Raw genomic sequence first — 16230 nt, forward strand, 5'->3', positions numbered from 1 at the left:
ATACTATTCTTTTACAAAAAGTAGTTTTTTTTTTTTTTTTTTTATTGGAGGTATGATCTAAAGTGAGTGTCGGTGGCTTTGTTTTAAGTTATAGCAATACAGCAAATTATATCATCAAGACTTCTTTCTTTTTCTATCTATTGCCTATTTAATTAATTCTATCTATGTATCTATCATCTATCTATCTATCTATCTATCTGTCTGTCTGTCTGTCTGTCTGTCTGTCTATCTTTCTATCTATCTATCAATCAATCAATCAATCATCTATCTATTATCTATCTATCTATCTATCTATCTATTATCTATCTATCTATCTATCTATCTATCTATCTATCTATCTATCAATCATCTATCTATCTATCTATCTATCTATCTATCATCTATCTATCTATCTATCTATCTATTATCTATCTATCTATCTATCTATCTATCTATCAATCAATCAATCATCTATCTATCTATCTATCTATCTATCTATCTATTTCTTTTGCTTTCTCAGATATCGTATACAGTAAAACTTCTTTGAGACAAGCATCCAAAATTACATTGAAGTAATCTTCTGGGGGGTGTGGGGTCTTCTCTAAGAGATCTATCTATCTATCTATCTATCTATCTATCTATTATCTATCTATCTATCTATCTATCTATCTATCTATCTATCTATCATCTATCTATCTATCTATCTATCTATCTATCTATCATCTATCTATCTATCTATCTATCTATCTCTCATATACAATATAAGTTATCTTTTTATCTATCTACAGTACATTCAAAATCCTTCCATCCACTTGTTTCTGTCACTGTAGGATGACAACCAATATGAGTGCCCAGTCCGGCTCCCATGAGTTGTCAGCCAGCTTTCCCAGACTCCTAAATGGCAAATCTACATTGATGTGTCCTCTGTTGTTCCGAGTGTATTGTGCTACATTGAATTGAGAATTGCACATTGTTTCACCTCAAGCATTTTACATAGTGTAAATATCATCCATAATAGATTAATAGGTTGGCTGGGATGAGGAATTTATTGGGCAGCTGACACAGAATAAATTCTAAGACCCAAATATTTAATTTATATTTCTAAGCTGATGGCATTTGCAGTTGCCAGAGGTGGTTTTTTTTCCGCATGGCAGATACATTTTTTATCTTCAACTAGGAGGATAAATAGCCTGCATCCCATTACTGCAACCCTCATAGGATAGCTGTTATTTACTGGGATATCTGATCCCCATGTTCTAGTTATTTTGTCCACCTCTCTTTGGTCACCCAGTGGTTTTGTTGAGCATTACAGCCTTGCAAGTGAATGGAGAGATCCTGGTCCTTTATTTCTACCTTGCTGTGGTCACATAAAGTGAACTTTTCACCATATTCACCTATTGTGGTTCTTAGTATCTAGTAATAGTCGCTGATTCCAGCACAGTTAGAATTTTCTCTCTAGCCCCGACTGTTACTGAGCAACTAGTGCAGTTAGTTTTGGAGCCTGATGTGCTGTTTAGGCTCTGTAATGTCAGAAGGCGGTGTCAGGCAGGGAGGCGTGGCTCAAAGCACCAATCAGAAGCAGCCAGTGTCAGAGCTCAGAGTCACACCCCTTGTCTTCTCCCTCCTGACAGTACAGAGCCTAAACAGCATATCAGGCACCAAAACTAACAGCATTGATTGCTCAGGAATAGTGGGGGCTAGAGAAAAAATTAAACTGTGCTGGAATCAGTGGAGCAGTGACTATTAAAGTGTAAAGAGCTGGACTTGTTGGAAGCCTTCTTTAACCAGGCAATATGAGGATTGCAAAACACCTCATTTTGACTTACATATAGAATTTCAGACCACTATCTCATTAGCACTGATACAATACCAAGGAGCAGCAACAATCGGCAATCTTCCCTGCTACCTCCACAATGGGCTAGCCACGTTATTCCTGTGTAGGCATCAGGGACGATTACCAATTCCTGACAATGTTACATATCAGTGCTAAAGGGACAGCAATCGCTGTCATGATGCACAAGACAAAGAGTCAGGGGTCCGGAGAGCTGACAGCCATGGTCTGGGTCCAGACAGCTGGCAGCCACGATGTGGGTGCAAAGAGCTGGCAGCAATGGTATGTGTTCGGAGAGCTGGCAGCCACGGCCTGGGTCCAGAGAGTTGGACGCCACGGTCTTGGTCTGGAGAGCTGGCAGCCATGGTCTGGGTTTGGAGAGCTGGCAGCAACGGTCTGGGTCCGGAGAGCTGGAAGCCATGGTCTGGGTCCGGAGAGCTGGTAGCCACGGTCTAGGTCCGGAGAACTAGCAGCCACGGTCTGGGTCTGGAACGCTGGCAGCCACGATCTGGTTCCAGAGAGCTGGCAGCCAAGGTCTGGGTCCGGAGAGTTGGCAGCCATGGTCTGGGTCCGGAGAGCTGGCAGCCACAGTCTGCGTTCGGATAGCTGGCAGCTACAGTCTGGGTCCGGAGAGTTGGCAGCCATGGTCTGCGTTCGGATAGCTGGCAGCCATGGTCTAGGTCCAGAGAGCTGGCAGCCACGGTCTGGGTCCGGAGAGCTGGCAGCCATGGTCTAGGTCTGGAGAGCTGGCAGCCACAGTCTGGGTCCGGAGAGCTGGCAGCCACGGTCTGGGTCCGGAGAGCTGGCAGCCATGGTCTAGGTCCAGAGAGCTGGCAGCCACGGTCTGGGTCCGGAGAGCTGGCAGCCACAGTCTGGGTCCGGACTGCGGTCTGCCAGTTGCGTTCTCTTGCTATACTTATTATCCAGACAAGTTTAATGTTATACCTAATTGGTTTACCATGTCAGCCCCATGCCCCTTAGACTGGCAGTAGGTTGTGTGCATTGCCAATCGTCTTCCCATTTGCAGCACCTTGCACATTAAAGAGTCAGCGGGAATAGCTTGTACTGTACTTAAGGGAAAAAAACAAGTAATTAATGGAAAGGTGATGTTCTTTTACTCAGCTACAAAATGTATCATCCTCAAATTAGCTTTATTAGTTTTAATAATTTCTCTGCCTTGATAGGGTTTTAGCCGTTCATGTCTTTAAAGATTAGTAGAAAACCCTGCCGCTTTCCATGAACGTCTGTAAAAAATGCAAATATTCTCCTATAATTACAGAGGACTTAGAGCCGGGGTAGAACAGATTGTTTTGTAACCCACAGAAGACACATTTACATTCATTCATTAATCCCATATTCTACTGCAGGAATTTAATGTAGAAATATGACATCATGTTCACTAATCACATGATCTTGCTACGGCTCAGTCCCATTCAATTGAGCTACAATACCAAGCATAGCCACTATACAATGGATGGCGATGTTCTTGGTAAGTTGCCTTTTGCAAACACTGGAGACTCTTAAAACAGGTGATCAGCGGAGGATCCAGAATAAGGTTCTCAGTAACATAGTTTAAGAAAGCCCCTTTAAGTAAGAGGAACTTATTTAGCTTTATTTACTTTCAGGCAGGGTGATCAACAATAAATAATGGGGTCATTCACTAATAGTCTGTTTTCAAGAATATTCGCAATTAGGGTATGTAGAAAATTTCCTAGCTGAAAAATTCAACTATCTCTCTATCTATCTATCTATCTATCTATCTATCTATCTATCTATCTATCTATCATCTATCAATCATCTATCTATTATCTATCTATCTGCAGTATCTATCTATCTATCTATCTATCTATCTATCTATCTATCTATCCATCCATCCATCCATCTATAGTCAACCTGTCTGTTGTCTTTGTCACTGTCTATCTATCTATCTATCTATCTATCTATCTATCTATCTATCTATCTATCTATCTCCTATCTATCTATCTATCTATCTATCTATCTATCTATCTATCCATCCATCCATCCATCCATCTATCTATAGTCAACCTGTCTGTTGTCTTTGTCACTGTCTATCTATCTATCTCCTATCTATCTATCTATCTATCTATCTATCTATCTATCTATCTGTCTGTCTGTCTGTCTGTCTGTCTGTCTGTCTGTCTGTCTATCTCCTATCTATCTATCTATCTATCTATCTATCTATCTATCTCCTATCTATTATCTATCTATCTATCTATCTATCTATCTATCTCTTTATTATCTATCTATCTATCTATCTATCTCTTTATTATCTATCTATCTATCTATCTATCTATCTATCTATCTATCTATAGACTACCTGTCTATTGTCTATAAAACTGTCTATCTATCTATCTATCTATCTATCTATCTATCTATCTATCTATCTATCTATCTATCTATCTATCCATCCATCCATCCATCCATCCATCCATCCATCCATCCATCTATCTATTGTCTATGTCCCTGTATCTCTAGCTGTCTTACATTGGTCGAAAAGGAGTTTTATTAGACATCATAAGCACGTAAGTGGATATTAAAATATGCAATAGTCTTTAAGGTAGCAAGCAGCGGTGTTAGAATCGCTAATCTTATAATACATCATCCTCTACAAGCAGATAAATATTTCAGATAACGCTTAAGGATCTTCCCTTATAACAGGCCATCTCTGTTTATCTGATATTTTCTTTTTTTTTCCCACTTAATTTGTGACTTGCACTTGTCTGTCTATCCCGAGGTCGTGAAATCTCGTGCCTTCATTATAACGGAGAGGTGGTGGAGAATTGTAATTCCGCTTTTAGGGAGTCGATTGTCATGCTGTTTTGACTTGCTAGAAAATGTTTATCAAAAATCAGCAGATTGAAAAAGCTTTTTTTTTCTTACCTGTTAATCGGGAAATGCACTTTTTACAATGTGTTGATTGGGTCCTTGAGAAACTAATGATAGCGCGAATTCTGGAGACTACCTGCAAGTCTGCGATAATTGCAATTCCCAGGATGGAGAGATCTTGTTCTGCAGTCATTGGGACAAAATCATATTGTCTTTATTACCCTGCCATCTGTGACCGGCTCTCACTGGTTATAGGTCAAGGTGATTTTATTTCATCATGGCCAGTAATGGTTCTAAAGCTTAAAGGAAATGGACTGAAAGAAAATAACCTATCATATATACAGTATATATATATATATATATATATATATATATATATATATATATGTATGTTTTTTTGCAATTTTCTATTTAACTGGCCTCTGAGCCTCGCAATAGTTGTATACTTCCTGCTCTGTGGAGATCACTTCTTAGCAATCATCTTGGATTTCAATGACATGTATCACCTCTTTATAGGTAATGTATGGGGTTGAGCCGATCTTGAGATTTCAGGATCGATTTTAAAATCTGATTTCCGATCATTTTTCAGCCGATCCCGATTGCGATCATGAAATTTGCTCGATCGCAGATCGGAATCTGATCTTTCCAATCCTGATCGTTCAACCCTAGTAATATATCATCCAGCTTTTACTATAGGTGATGGACATAACTAACCTCATCTCCTTCATGCATAGCAACTAGAGATGAGCGAACACTATTCGAAACAACCGTTTCGAATAGCACGCTCCCATAGAAATGAATGGAAGTGGCCGGCACGCAGACTTTGCCGCTTAACCCCCCCCCCCCCCCCCCCCGCGTGCTGGCTGCGTCCATTCATTTGAATTGGAGTGTGCTATTCAAAACGGCTGTTTCAAATAGTGTTCGCTCATCTCTAATAGTAACCTCTGTACAGGTCAAAGTTCATGTCCACAAAACTACAGGCTTGTATGTTAACATGGTTGCTGTAAATCCATACTTACCAACATTTTGGGTTTGGTTTCTGGGGGGCCGGCACATTTAGGCCACGCTATTCCCCGTTTGGTATGGCCACAACCACCATTTGGAGATGACGTCCTGATTTTTGCACATGCAACATTTCTGACGTGGGCCTATGCCTCTTCTTCAGGACAGGATCGGCACAGTAAATGGCCACACGACAGATAGAATAACACAGAGTCTGATGGATGTGAGAGCATTCTACTGGGCTCAGGAGGTTTGTCCACTTTTTTGGGACTTTGCGAGGTCACCCCTCTTTTCTGAAGCCTTCGGGACATTCTTAGAGAGTTGGCATGTATGTGTCAAGCAAATCTAAGAACAAAATAGAGACACAGCACAGACAAGATGGCCGATCTTATGATTATGTACCAAACAGAAAAAGAAAACAGAGTAGGAGAAAAGAATATCCGTCCCTCTTACTAAAAACTATGGGTGAAACATTCTCTGTAACATATTTTGTAAGCACCAAATTTCTCTTTGTTTTCCTCTTCCAGGCATGTTCGATAATTGTTCGCACGTGGCCAGTGACCGTGGCTGGTCTATTGGGATTCGCCCAGCTGTCGCCGATGCAAAGAGAGATGCACGTATCTACTTCTCACTCCGAACTGACCGCTCTCAGACCGCCACGGTCTTGATGTCTCCACATCGCTACAAGCCTGGTATCTGGACTCATCTTGCTGCCATTTACGATGGACAACAAATTTTGCTCTACATTGATGGAGCTCAGGTTGCAAGGGCCAAAGGTCAATTGGGTCCCCTCCACAGTTCCTTTATTTCCTTATGTAGATCCCTTATGCTTGGAGGGGATAACTCAGAAACTGGTAACTACTATCGGGGTCATCTTTTCTCCTTACGCCTGTGGTCAGAAGTTAGGACTCAACACCAATTAAGATCAGAAACCTTTAGAAGAACCTCTCAAACTTTACCACTAATGCCAAGTCACTCAATTCTTTCCAATGATATATGGAGTCTATACAAAGATGGAGTTTATCCAGATGTTATACCAGGACTTACGCCAGCCAAAGAGATCATCTCCACTATTACACTCCCTCCTTGTGGTAGAACACTTTGTGATTTCCCTGATGTGGCTAGCGGGTATAGCAGGACAGAAGTAAAATGGGAAAAAGTGGTCCATTACCGGGTGGTAAATGTGTGTGAAGATGATGGATCCAGACCATTGGTAAGCACTGAACAGATTGAGAGACAGCATGAGGCCTTGTCCAATGCTTACAGTCCACATGGCATCCATTGGCAACTTAATGTAGTAGAGATTCGTAATTCCAGCTTACGGAATCGAGTAGTATTGCCTGGATGTGAACCAGGCAGAGTTGGCAATGATCGGTGTGACCCTGAATGTAAACACCCCCTTACTGGCTATGACGGTGGAGACTGTGGTTTCTTCAGGCCTTGTAGTTCCAGTAAGAAGGGTGATGGGGTGTGCCATCTTGAATGCAACACAGCAAGGGATGACTATGATGACGGAGACTGTTGCCCAAGCAAAGAATCTGGAAATAGTACAAAGACATGCTTTGATCCTGATGCAAAGGGAAGGTAAGGAATAATTATGAGCTGTTACTTGATCGGTAGGTTTATGTTCACATAATATTCCAAAAATGTTGAGAATATAAAAATCTGATTCTTCAATCAAGGTAAGACAATGAAGATCACCACCTTTTCACCAGATTGTTACTTAAGGGGTTCTTCAAGACCAACTGGATTTCCCATGGGCTAAAATAAAAGAAGTGATACTCACCTATTCCTGGTTCTCTGTTTCTGCGTCTCGTTCCATGTTCTTTTCTTTGCCGCCACTGCCTGGACTAGAAGTTAAGCAGCTCCGATCACGTATTAGCAGTGATGTCACTGATCCAACATGTGACCCAGGCAGTGACGGCACAAAATGGCACAGGGGACCAGGGGTAGGTGACATTGCTTCTTATTTATGTTAACCAATCCCCGACCCCCTTGAGATTTCTAGTTTGCCTGGGAACCCCTTAAAACATAATGTTTGTTGGATTTCTATAGATATTTCAATGTTAGTCATTTATGGACTATGCAGGATATGCCATTAGTATCTGATAGATGAGGGTCCCACTTCAGGGTTGCACAGCTATCTCCAACATGTGGGTCTCCCAATCTCCATTGAACTTGATGAGGTGGCCGCCCACCCGCCATTATATTCAGGATAGGATTGAATGGAGAGTTGTCTTCAGATGTGTGTATAGTCAAGGTGGCAAGTAGACCCCATAGAAGTTAATGCCGAGAGTCTCACACTTGCCATCTACTTTGCCTTGGTGCAATGGCCAGCCGCAACTATACCAGGTTGAGTGGAATTCTGCGGTCCCATTTTCTGGAAATAGATGGAGGTCCCAGAGTTGGTAGCCATATCTATCAGTCATTTATATCCTGCAGATATGCCGTCAATGTGTAAGTTGTAAAAACCTCTTTACGTCTTCAGGGTTGTAATCGATATAATTATAATTTGTTGTGCTAGTGTTCTATATTTTTCATTAGTGTTTCTGATGACAATCATTGGAATTCTATTATTGCATGAAAAATACTGTTACCCTCATGGAAACCTAATGGTCCCCCTAAAAGTCAATGGAAGAAGTCAGGATTTCCATTTGAGAACAGACATACTGTACATGACTCCATTAACAATGAACGCCAGGATGAAAGTGATATATAGCTCCTATACATCAAGTTACTTGTATTTAAAGATGTTTCTACTTTGGAGGAATGGTCAATAGTGTACTAATAGTCATATAACTACTCATAAAGCCAACTAATCACATACTATATGATTCACTAACTGTATATGTAACAGGGCGTGTTTAAGGTGTTGAGGCTCTTTCACGCCTTTACGGCTTTTCTGGCCCATACTATATGTCAATGGGATCCACCAACCCCCCCTCCTCCCGTCAGAGGTCGAGAGATTGTCCTTTTAGCTTCCACCTGGCCGGTATACGCTGAGTCTTCTATTTTTGCTGTTTGTAATAATGCAAGAAACTAGGAAGCTATTTTATACTCAGGACAAAAAGATATATATACTGTGTGATAAACAAATATATATACAGTATATAAAAATGCATGCACCCAACAGCTTCAGAGAGGTCACTCTGAGACATTGTCTTGTAGATCATTTCTTAAGAAAATGTTTATTTTAACATTCCCTCGAGGTATAAAGTCTGAAAAGTAGAAGTTCTATTTCGATGGACAAAAGGAGCAATATAAAATACAGCCTTAACTTCAGGCAAAAACCCTGCTCGTCTGAGCACTAACTACACAATAAGTACTAACTGTACAGGTGGCTTACTACCAGCCACACAAATCAACAAAAAAGGTCAATACAATCTCAGCAGTCTCACAGTGTCGGGACAGACCCAGACGCCTCCCCTCCTCCCAGGATTTGCCCTGACGTGCAGGCTCTGCAGCCTTTTATGCCCCAGGAACCGAGACCAGGACCCACACCTGGGGCTGAGGCCTATTCAACACCTGCCCTGGACCACACATATTTAAGAAATTTGGCACTGATATAGCGGGACTCCAGCACCCTGCCTGTTACCTTCAAACCATATATGTATATATGTTACTTAATTGGTTGATTTCTTGGTTAACCATTTTTGTACCCTGGAATGTTACAATTGTTTGTAAGACTAAACAGTGATTAGTAGGCAAACCTAGAACATTCATTGCTGCAATGTACGCAACATTTATCACCATAGAACACAAGTATCAAAGTCTCCACTGAGAATAGGTTTGTTCTCGAGATTTATGGGCAGACCATCAAGACCATCAAGACCATCAAGTCAGGATGAGGTTCCATTGACTTTTATAATGGGGTACTGTCGTATAAATTAAAACATTCACTTATTTTTGCAGTTATAGAGGTTGGTGAGAATTTTTGCCCATTTCTAGATGACATATGCGTAAACTTCAAGCAACCAATGGGAATACTGAACCCATAAATACACTATAAGCTGAGTATAATAGTAATGTACAACCATACCATAACAATATTACACAGTAGGATTTGAGCGGATTAAAAGCTCTACTCACTTGCCCCCTCTACAGTCCAGATAACAAATCTCCGCATGTCTTCCCATATCAGATACCGAGTGTAACTTCCGCGTCTCGATACGTTGCATTAGTAACACCGTCCGTTCATTGTTCCTGCCATACAAATAAAGATAAACATATATACATAAAAAAGAGATCTAAACCAACACTCTGAATTGTTAATTTACACGGATTTTAACCGAATCTCAATCTTGCATGAAATGAATATACACTATATGACAAATCTGCTGACGGTTTGTTTTTTTCTCTTTGCCGGATGCTATTTCACTGACTTTTCCCATTTATTAAATTTAAGGCATTTATTAATTCAGCTGAACCAAGAAATAAATTAATCAAGTCAGCGATAGATTTCTAGCCAATCGCAGAGAATTCAACAAGTTTGGAATAACAATGAGCCCACCGGCTAGGGATGCGTTTAGGCAACCTAGTGACTGGCAAGTCATCGATTTCTATAATAGCAGATACGTAGATCAACGCTTCCGGAATTTAATCCTAATGGGGCTTACTAGGAAGAAATACATATTTTCGGAAAATTATAAAAAGTCGAATAACAGTCTCATATAATCGTTGCGTTTCTTTTTCATATAAACAAGGGGTAATTAGATCCCTATGGACAAAGTAGAGTAATCCCTTCACCTACACCACAACCAGTTCAGATCTTGGCATCCCTATTTGTTGACCACACATCCTACCTACAAATATGTCAACCTTTGACATGGCTTGAACTTTTTTGAAGACCCCCCACTTCACTGAATGCAAAATTGATATGTTCTTGCACCACCCAATAAGAAAATGTATACAATAAATGGTTATTTTATCATGGGAGCCTAGGGGCAATGAATGGCAATGAATAATTCCATGTTAGAGCCCTCAACACAGTATCATGCTCCTTATTGCCCCCACACAGTATAATGCCATGTTAATACTCCACTCACAATATAATGCTCCTTACTGTCCTTACACACAGTGGCGTAACTAGGAATAGCGGGGCCACGTGGCGAACTTTTGACATGGCCCCTCTCCCCGACCGACACCAACGATCTCGACCGACCCCCTCCTACGCATTCCTGTGCGTTTTATTATCCCTCATAGTGGCCCCTGCACACAGTATTATGTCCCAAAGTGGCCCCTGCACACAGTATTATGTCCCATAGTGGCCCCTGCACACAGTATTATGCCCCATAGTGGCCTCTGAACACAGTATTATGTCCCATAGTGGCCCCTGCACACAGTATTATGTCCCCATAGTGGCCCCTGCACACAGTATTATCCCCCATAGTGGCCCCTGCACACAGTATTATGTCCCCATAGTGGCCCCTACACACAGTATTATCCCCCATAGTGGCCCCTGCACACAGTATTATGCCCTATAGTGGTCCCTGCACACAGTATCATGCCCCATGGTGTCCCCTGGACAAAGTATTATCCCCCATAGTGGCCCCTGCACACAGTATTATGCCCCATAGTGGCCCCTGCACCCAGTATTATGTCCCATGGACACCCATAAACAATTATTATACTCTGGGGTCTTTTCAGACCCCAGAGTATAATAATCGGAAACCTGGCAGAATAAAAACGTAAAAAACTGTTGTTTCTTACCTGTCCCCCGTCTCCTACACTGTCGGCCTCCGCTGCCGTCCTTCTGCAATGACGTCGGACGTCACATGACCCGGGAAGCAGGCTGGGTTCATGTGATGTCAGAGACGTCAGACAACAAGGAAGGAGGGCTGGCAGGATCATGGAGAGGTAAGTAACAGAGTTTTTTATGTTTTTTACCTCTCCCGGTCCGCCAATCATTATACTCGGGGGTCCGAAAATACCCCCAAGTATAATGATAGCAGCGTTAGTGGCTGTCGCCGGGCCCCTAATGTCCCGGGCCCTGTGGCAGCTGCCTCCGCTGCTATGGCCCGGGACAGTTACACCACTGCTTACACAGTATAATGCTATGTTAGTATACCACACACAGTATAATGTCCTTAGTGTCCCACACAGTATAATGCCACACTGGTGCCCCACACAGAATACTATAATGCTCCACATAGAATAATTCTGCTTCATATTCTGTGAAGGTTTCAATGGGACACTATACCATGTGTAGGACATTAGTGGGGCTCTGTAGTACCCCCATCATCTTCCCTCCCATACCTTCTAGTGACATTTACCTCTCTATTCTACTTGATCACCAAGGAAGGTCGAATTAATACAAAATATTTTTTCCTAATTTTTATTGCCTAAACCTTATAGTCAGATACATCCCATTGTCCAAAGAAAATCTGGTACTTGGTATCTACCTTAAGATGGTACTAGAGAGACAGTAGTTTTCTTCCTTTTGGAGGAGAGCCAATTTGCATCCATTGAAATCATTAAAAGTCATTGGAAATGACATGAATCTATGCAGCGACTATCACTGAACGGTTAAACTCAGATCTTCCTCTTTTACATTTATACAATCTGCTGAAAAAGAACTTCCAATATTTTATGGATATAATTAAAAATAAGACTCTTTCCTACAGACATGAATTAATAATATTCTAGCGATAGAGCAGAGGCGGAATCCATGTAACTAAAGTACTCCGAGCTGAATTGATTTAAAGAACAGCTATGCTAATCTGAAATGTTTCTTTTGTTTGAAATCTCATCGACGTCTTAGAATTCTTGTCCAAAATCCCGGTAACGTCACAACTATGCATCTGGTACTCCGTTCGCCAGGCTGGCAAAGGTGGCTCCGAGAAGTCTGCTCTATGGTCCACAGGGTTGCGGTAGGATTAGGGTTTGGGTTGGGGCCCAGTGATCTTTCTTACAATTCCCTGGAAGGAGCAAAAACCAGCATCTGAAGGAATTTTGTAAAATAAAAAGAGTAATGAAAATCTGACCAAATTCTAATACCACTATCGTTCTCGTGACCCTCAAATCCACAGCAGACCTCCTGGAGCCACCTCACCTGGCATAAGTCTTCACATACAACCAAGTACTACAAAATCTTAGGCTTTAAAAGAAATTAGGTGCCCCCAACCCAACATTAAGAGAAAATCCATTGTAATGTGTAATATATTATTATTTTCTAACAAAAATATGGAGAAATATTTGGAATGGGCTACAATAAAATCCTACAAACTGAATTCCGTCCACAAGAAGAAGAAGAAAAAAAATCCCATCTGTAAAACTATTGCTGACGAATCAAATCCGGAATTTCTAGGTCTAAAATTCTGGAAGGAAAAATTATTTTCAAGAAATGAAAAATTGGAAATTGGAACAATTTTCTAAAGATATTTTCAGTGGAAATTTCCCACATTGGACATCTCGCCTATTCTTTGCTACAGTAGAATTTTGATAACGTGGGGCCAAAAAAACCATCGCCATGTTTAGAGTGTGAATGTCAAAGATTTTATGGGTTGTATTTGATAAAAAAGGGGTGAGGAAATTAAAGAATTGTCTCAGAAAATTGAAGGTTTGAACAAATACAGTGACAAAATTTGAACCTAGCGGTTTGAGTTACGTTCTATATTCTACCCCAGAGCTGCATTCACAATTCTGCAACCTAAAATCTCACAGTATTCCTTGAGGATGATCATTCAATGATGTTTCTTTTCCACATTTGGCACATAGTACAGTACAGACAAGCCTACAGTGATGTGCAAAAGTTTTAGGCAAGTGTGGACAAAATACTTCTGCAGACCGGTTAGCGTAGGAAGTCTACTGCTCCAGCCAGTTGTCTTACAACCAGGCACCACAGGAGTAGAGGGCCATAACTAGCTGAGCTCCTAGCACAAACATAGAAAAAATTTTATATCTATGTCCCAGTTTTAATTGTAATGTGAGGCAAACTAAGAAAGAAGAAGAATATTAAGAGAATATGGTAAGTTATTGGATTGGCTTTGTTTAGTGTCTCTTTAAAGGGAGTCTGTCACCAGAACCCAGAATATCATCCTAGCCCTGGAGATAGGTTAGGGTCATGTACATAAAACAGTGTTTTCCCATCGTGTACCTCCATTGCTGAGACTACTCTATTGTTGTCAATATGCAAATCAGTATTTGGAGCAATGGCAACACCTTTGCTCCAAAGAGCTCATTTGCATAACTACAAAAACCTCTATGTCTTGGCAATGAAGGCTTTACAAGGGTAAAACACGGTTTGATTCAGTTATCCTTAACTATCAATCTGCTGGGCTGGGGTGATATACTGGGTCTGGTGACAGTAACCTATCTATCTGCAGGGCTGGGGTGATATACTGGGTCTGGTGACAGTAACCTATCTATCTGCAGGGCTGGGGTGATATGCTGGGTTTGGTGACACTAACCTATCTATCTGCAGGGCTGGGGTGATATGCTGGGTCTGATGACACTAACCTATCTATCTGCAGGGCTGGGTGATATACTGGGGTCTGGTGACACTAACCTATCTATCTTCAGGGCTGGGTTGATATGCTGGTTCTGGTGACTGTAACCTATCTATCTGTAGGGCTGGGGTGATATGCTGGGTCTGGTGACCCTAACCTTTCTATCTGCAGGGCTGGGGTGATATACTGGGGTCTGGTGACACTAACCTATCTATCTGCAGGGCTGGGTGATATACTGGGGTCTGGTGACACTAACCTATCTATCTTCAGGGCTGGGTTGATATGCTGGTTCTGGTGACTGTAACCTATCTATCTGCAGGGCTGGGGTGATATGCTGGGTCTGGTGACCCTAACCTTTCTATCTGCAGGGCTGGGTTGATGTGCTGGTTCTGGTAGCTCTAACCTATCTATCTGCAAGGATTTGTTGATATTCTTAGTCCTGGTGACTGATTCTCTTTAAGGACATGAGAGAAGAGTTTTCTCACAAGAAAACTGTACATCATACTTATGTTCATCATCATACTTATGACTGTATGCACTTGATAAAGGGAGTTTGATCCCGAAACGCGTAGTGCTCCTTGTTTTCGATTGTCTCCATACGTACGAAGTGAGATTTTATTGTCTACCGAAGTGCGTGGCCTTCCCTGTCACAGTTGTGAGTGATCCACCCAATTCTGCTCCCACTGTTTGACGTTCCCACGCAACGTAAGAACAGGAACGCCTCCACCCAAAATTGGGTCTCACTTGTGCTTATTGGTTGTTGTGACTACTTACAACTATTGAAGATAAGAGGCCATTTTGACTCTCCTACTTTACACTTCCGAAACTGTGTCACAATATTGTGCCGCTCGGCGTTTCTTTGTGTTTGTGAGCATCCCTTTAAGGACATCCCAACATATTGATGACTATTTCCAATGACAACCAGCAGAATTATGAATGCAGCTCTAGACTGTAACTCAATCTCATTATAAAATCACTTTAAATAAGAAAAAGCAATGTCCACTAGTAACCATGTTGTATAATTTGTATGTATAGTATATGTATATTGTAACATTCTGTCGGTTTATTAGCCGTTGATTTATTAACCCTTCCTAAGAACATGTTTATAGTTCTCAGTAATAACTGTTGATTGGTTTCTGCCATAAAACTGTCCGTGTCCATTGTGGTCTGCAGGACAAAAGGAGGTCTTTAGGATTTTATGGGCATGCACTTGAGTGATTTCCAATAACCTTATATTAGAAAATTCCTGTCCAATCTGCTCAGTAGCTCCAAAGGTGGACCCTCACATTAACCGAGCCACCGATGCGGAAATTCTAAACCTAACGACAAATGGCTTCATTCCGTTTTTTCGGGTTCTGCCCCTCGACGGGTGCTAAAATTTGGAACATGGGATGTAAATGAGCTTTTTGATTAAATAAGCCTTTTTCCAATGCGTGCTCAGTGGTGAACAGATCTTCATTCCGGCACTCAGCCTCCCGTTCCCTGGGTGGTTGTATATGTCCTAATTGCATTGCTTTTTGCATCACTTCACTGCATTCCTTTTGCTCTAATGCTTCCTTTTTAGCATATTTATTATTGAAAAATGACACCATATTGACTGTTCTGCTAGCTGACGTTGTTATCGCAATGACTTGATTTCTTATGAGAGATTGTCACTGGATCCGGTGATACTAATAAACCAGTTTCTTAATTGCAGACTAAATAAAAGTGTTCTATAGAGACAAGTTTTGTTTAATGATAATTTGCTTCATCTTCTCTTTTGCATCCTAATAGGGCATATATGAGTGTAAAGGAACTGAGAGATGCCTTGCAGTTGAACAGCACTTTGTTCCTGAATATTTTCTTTGCTGGTTCTGCAGGGGAGGAGTTAGCTGGAGCTGCAACTTGGCCATGGGACAAGGACGCCCTTGGTGTTCAAGGTAAGTGGTAGATATAATATATAGTTACATAGTAGATGAGGTTGGATGAAGACATCAGTCCATCAAGTCCAACCTATAACCCTACAATCCCTACAGTGTTGATCCAGGGGAAGGTAAAAAAAACCCCATGAGGCTCATGCCAATTGCCTCATTTCAGGGTCAAAATATTCCTTCCCGACTCCAATCTGGCAATCAGTATAAAAAC

The 16230-nt window shown here is 41.4% G+C and overlaps 1 protein-coding gene across 1 annotated transcript in view; it reads left to right on the plus strand.

Moving 5' to 3' along the window:
• Window positions 1-16230, plus strand: part of PAPPA2 (pappalysin 2) — a 139552-nt gene that overhangs the window by 21125 nt on the left and 102197 nt on the right. The window contains exons 2-3 of the mRNA XM_075287086.1: window positions 6187-7243; window positions 15880-16025. Of these exons, the coding sequence (XP_075143187.1) occupies window positions 6187-7243; window positions 15880-16025 (1203 nt within the window). The remainder of the gene's footprint in view (window positions 1-6186; window positions 7244-15879; window positions 16026-16230) is intronic.

This window comes from Leptodactylus fuscus, chromosome 9 (assembly GCF_031893055.1).
Source record: "Leptodactylus fuscus isolate aLepFus1 chromosome 9, aLepFus1.hap2, whole genome shotgun sequence".
In the NCBI taxonomy this organism is placed as follows: domain Eukaryota; kingdom Metazoa; phylum Chordata; class Amphibia; order Anura; family Leptodactylidae; genus Leptodactylus; species Leptodactylus fuscus.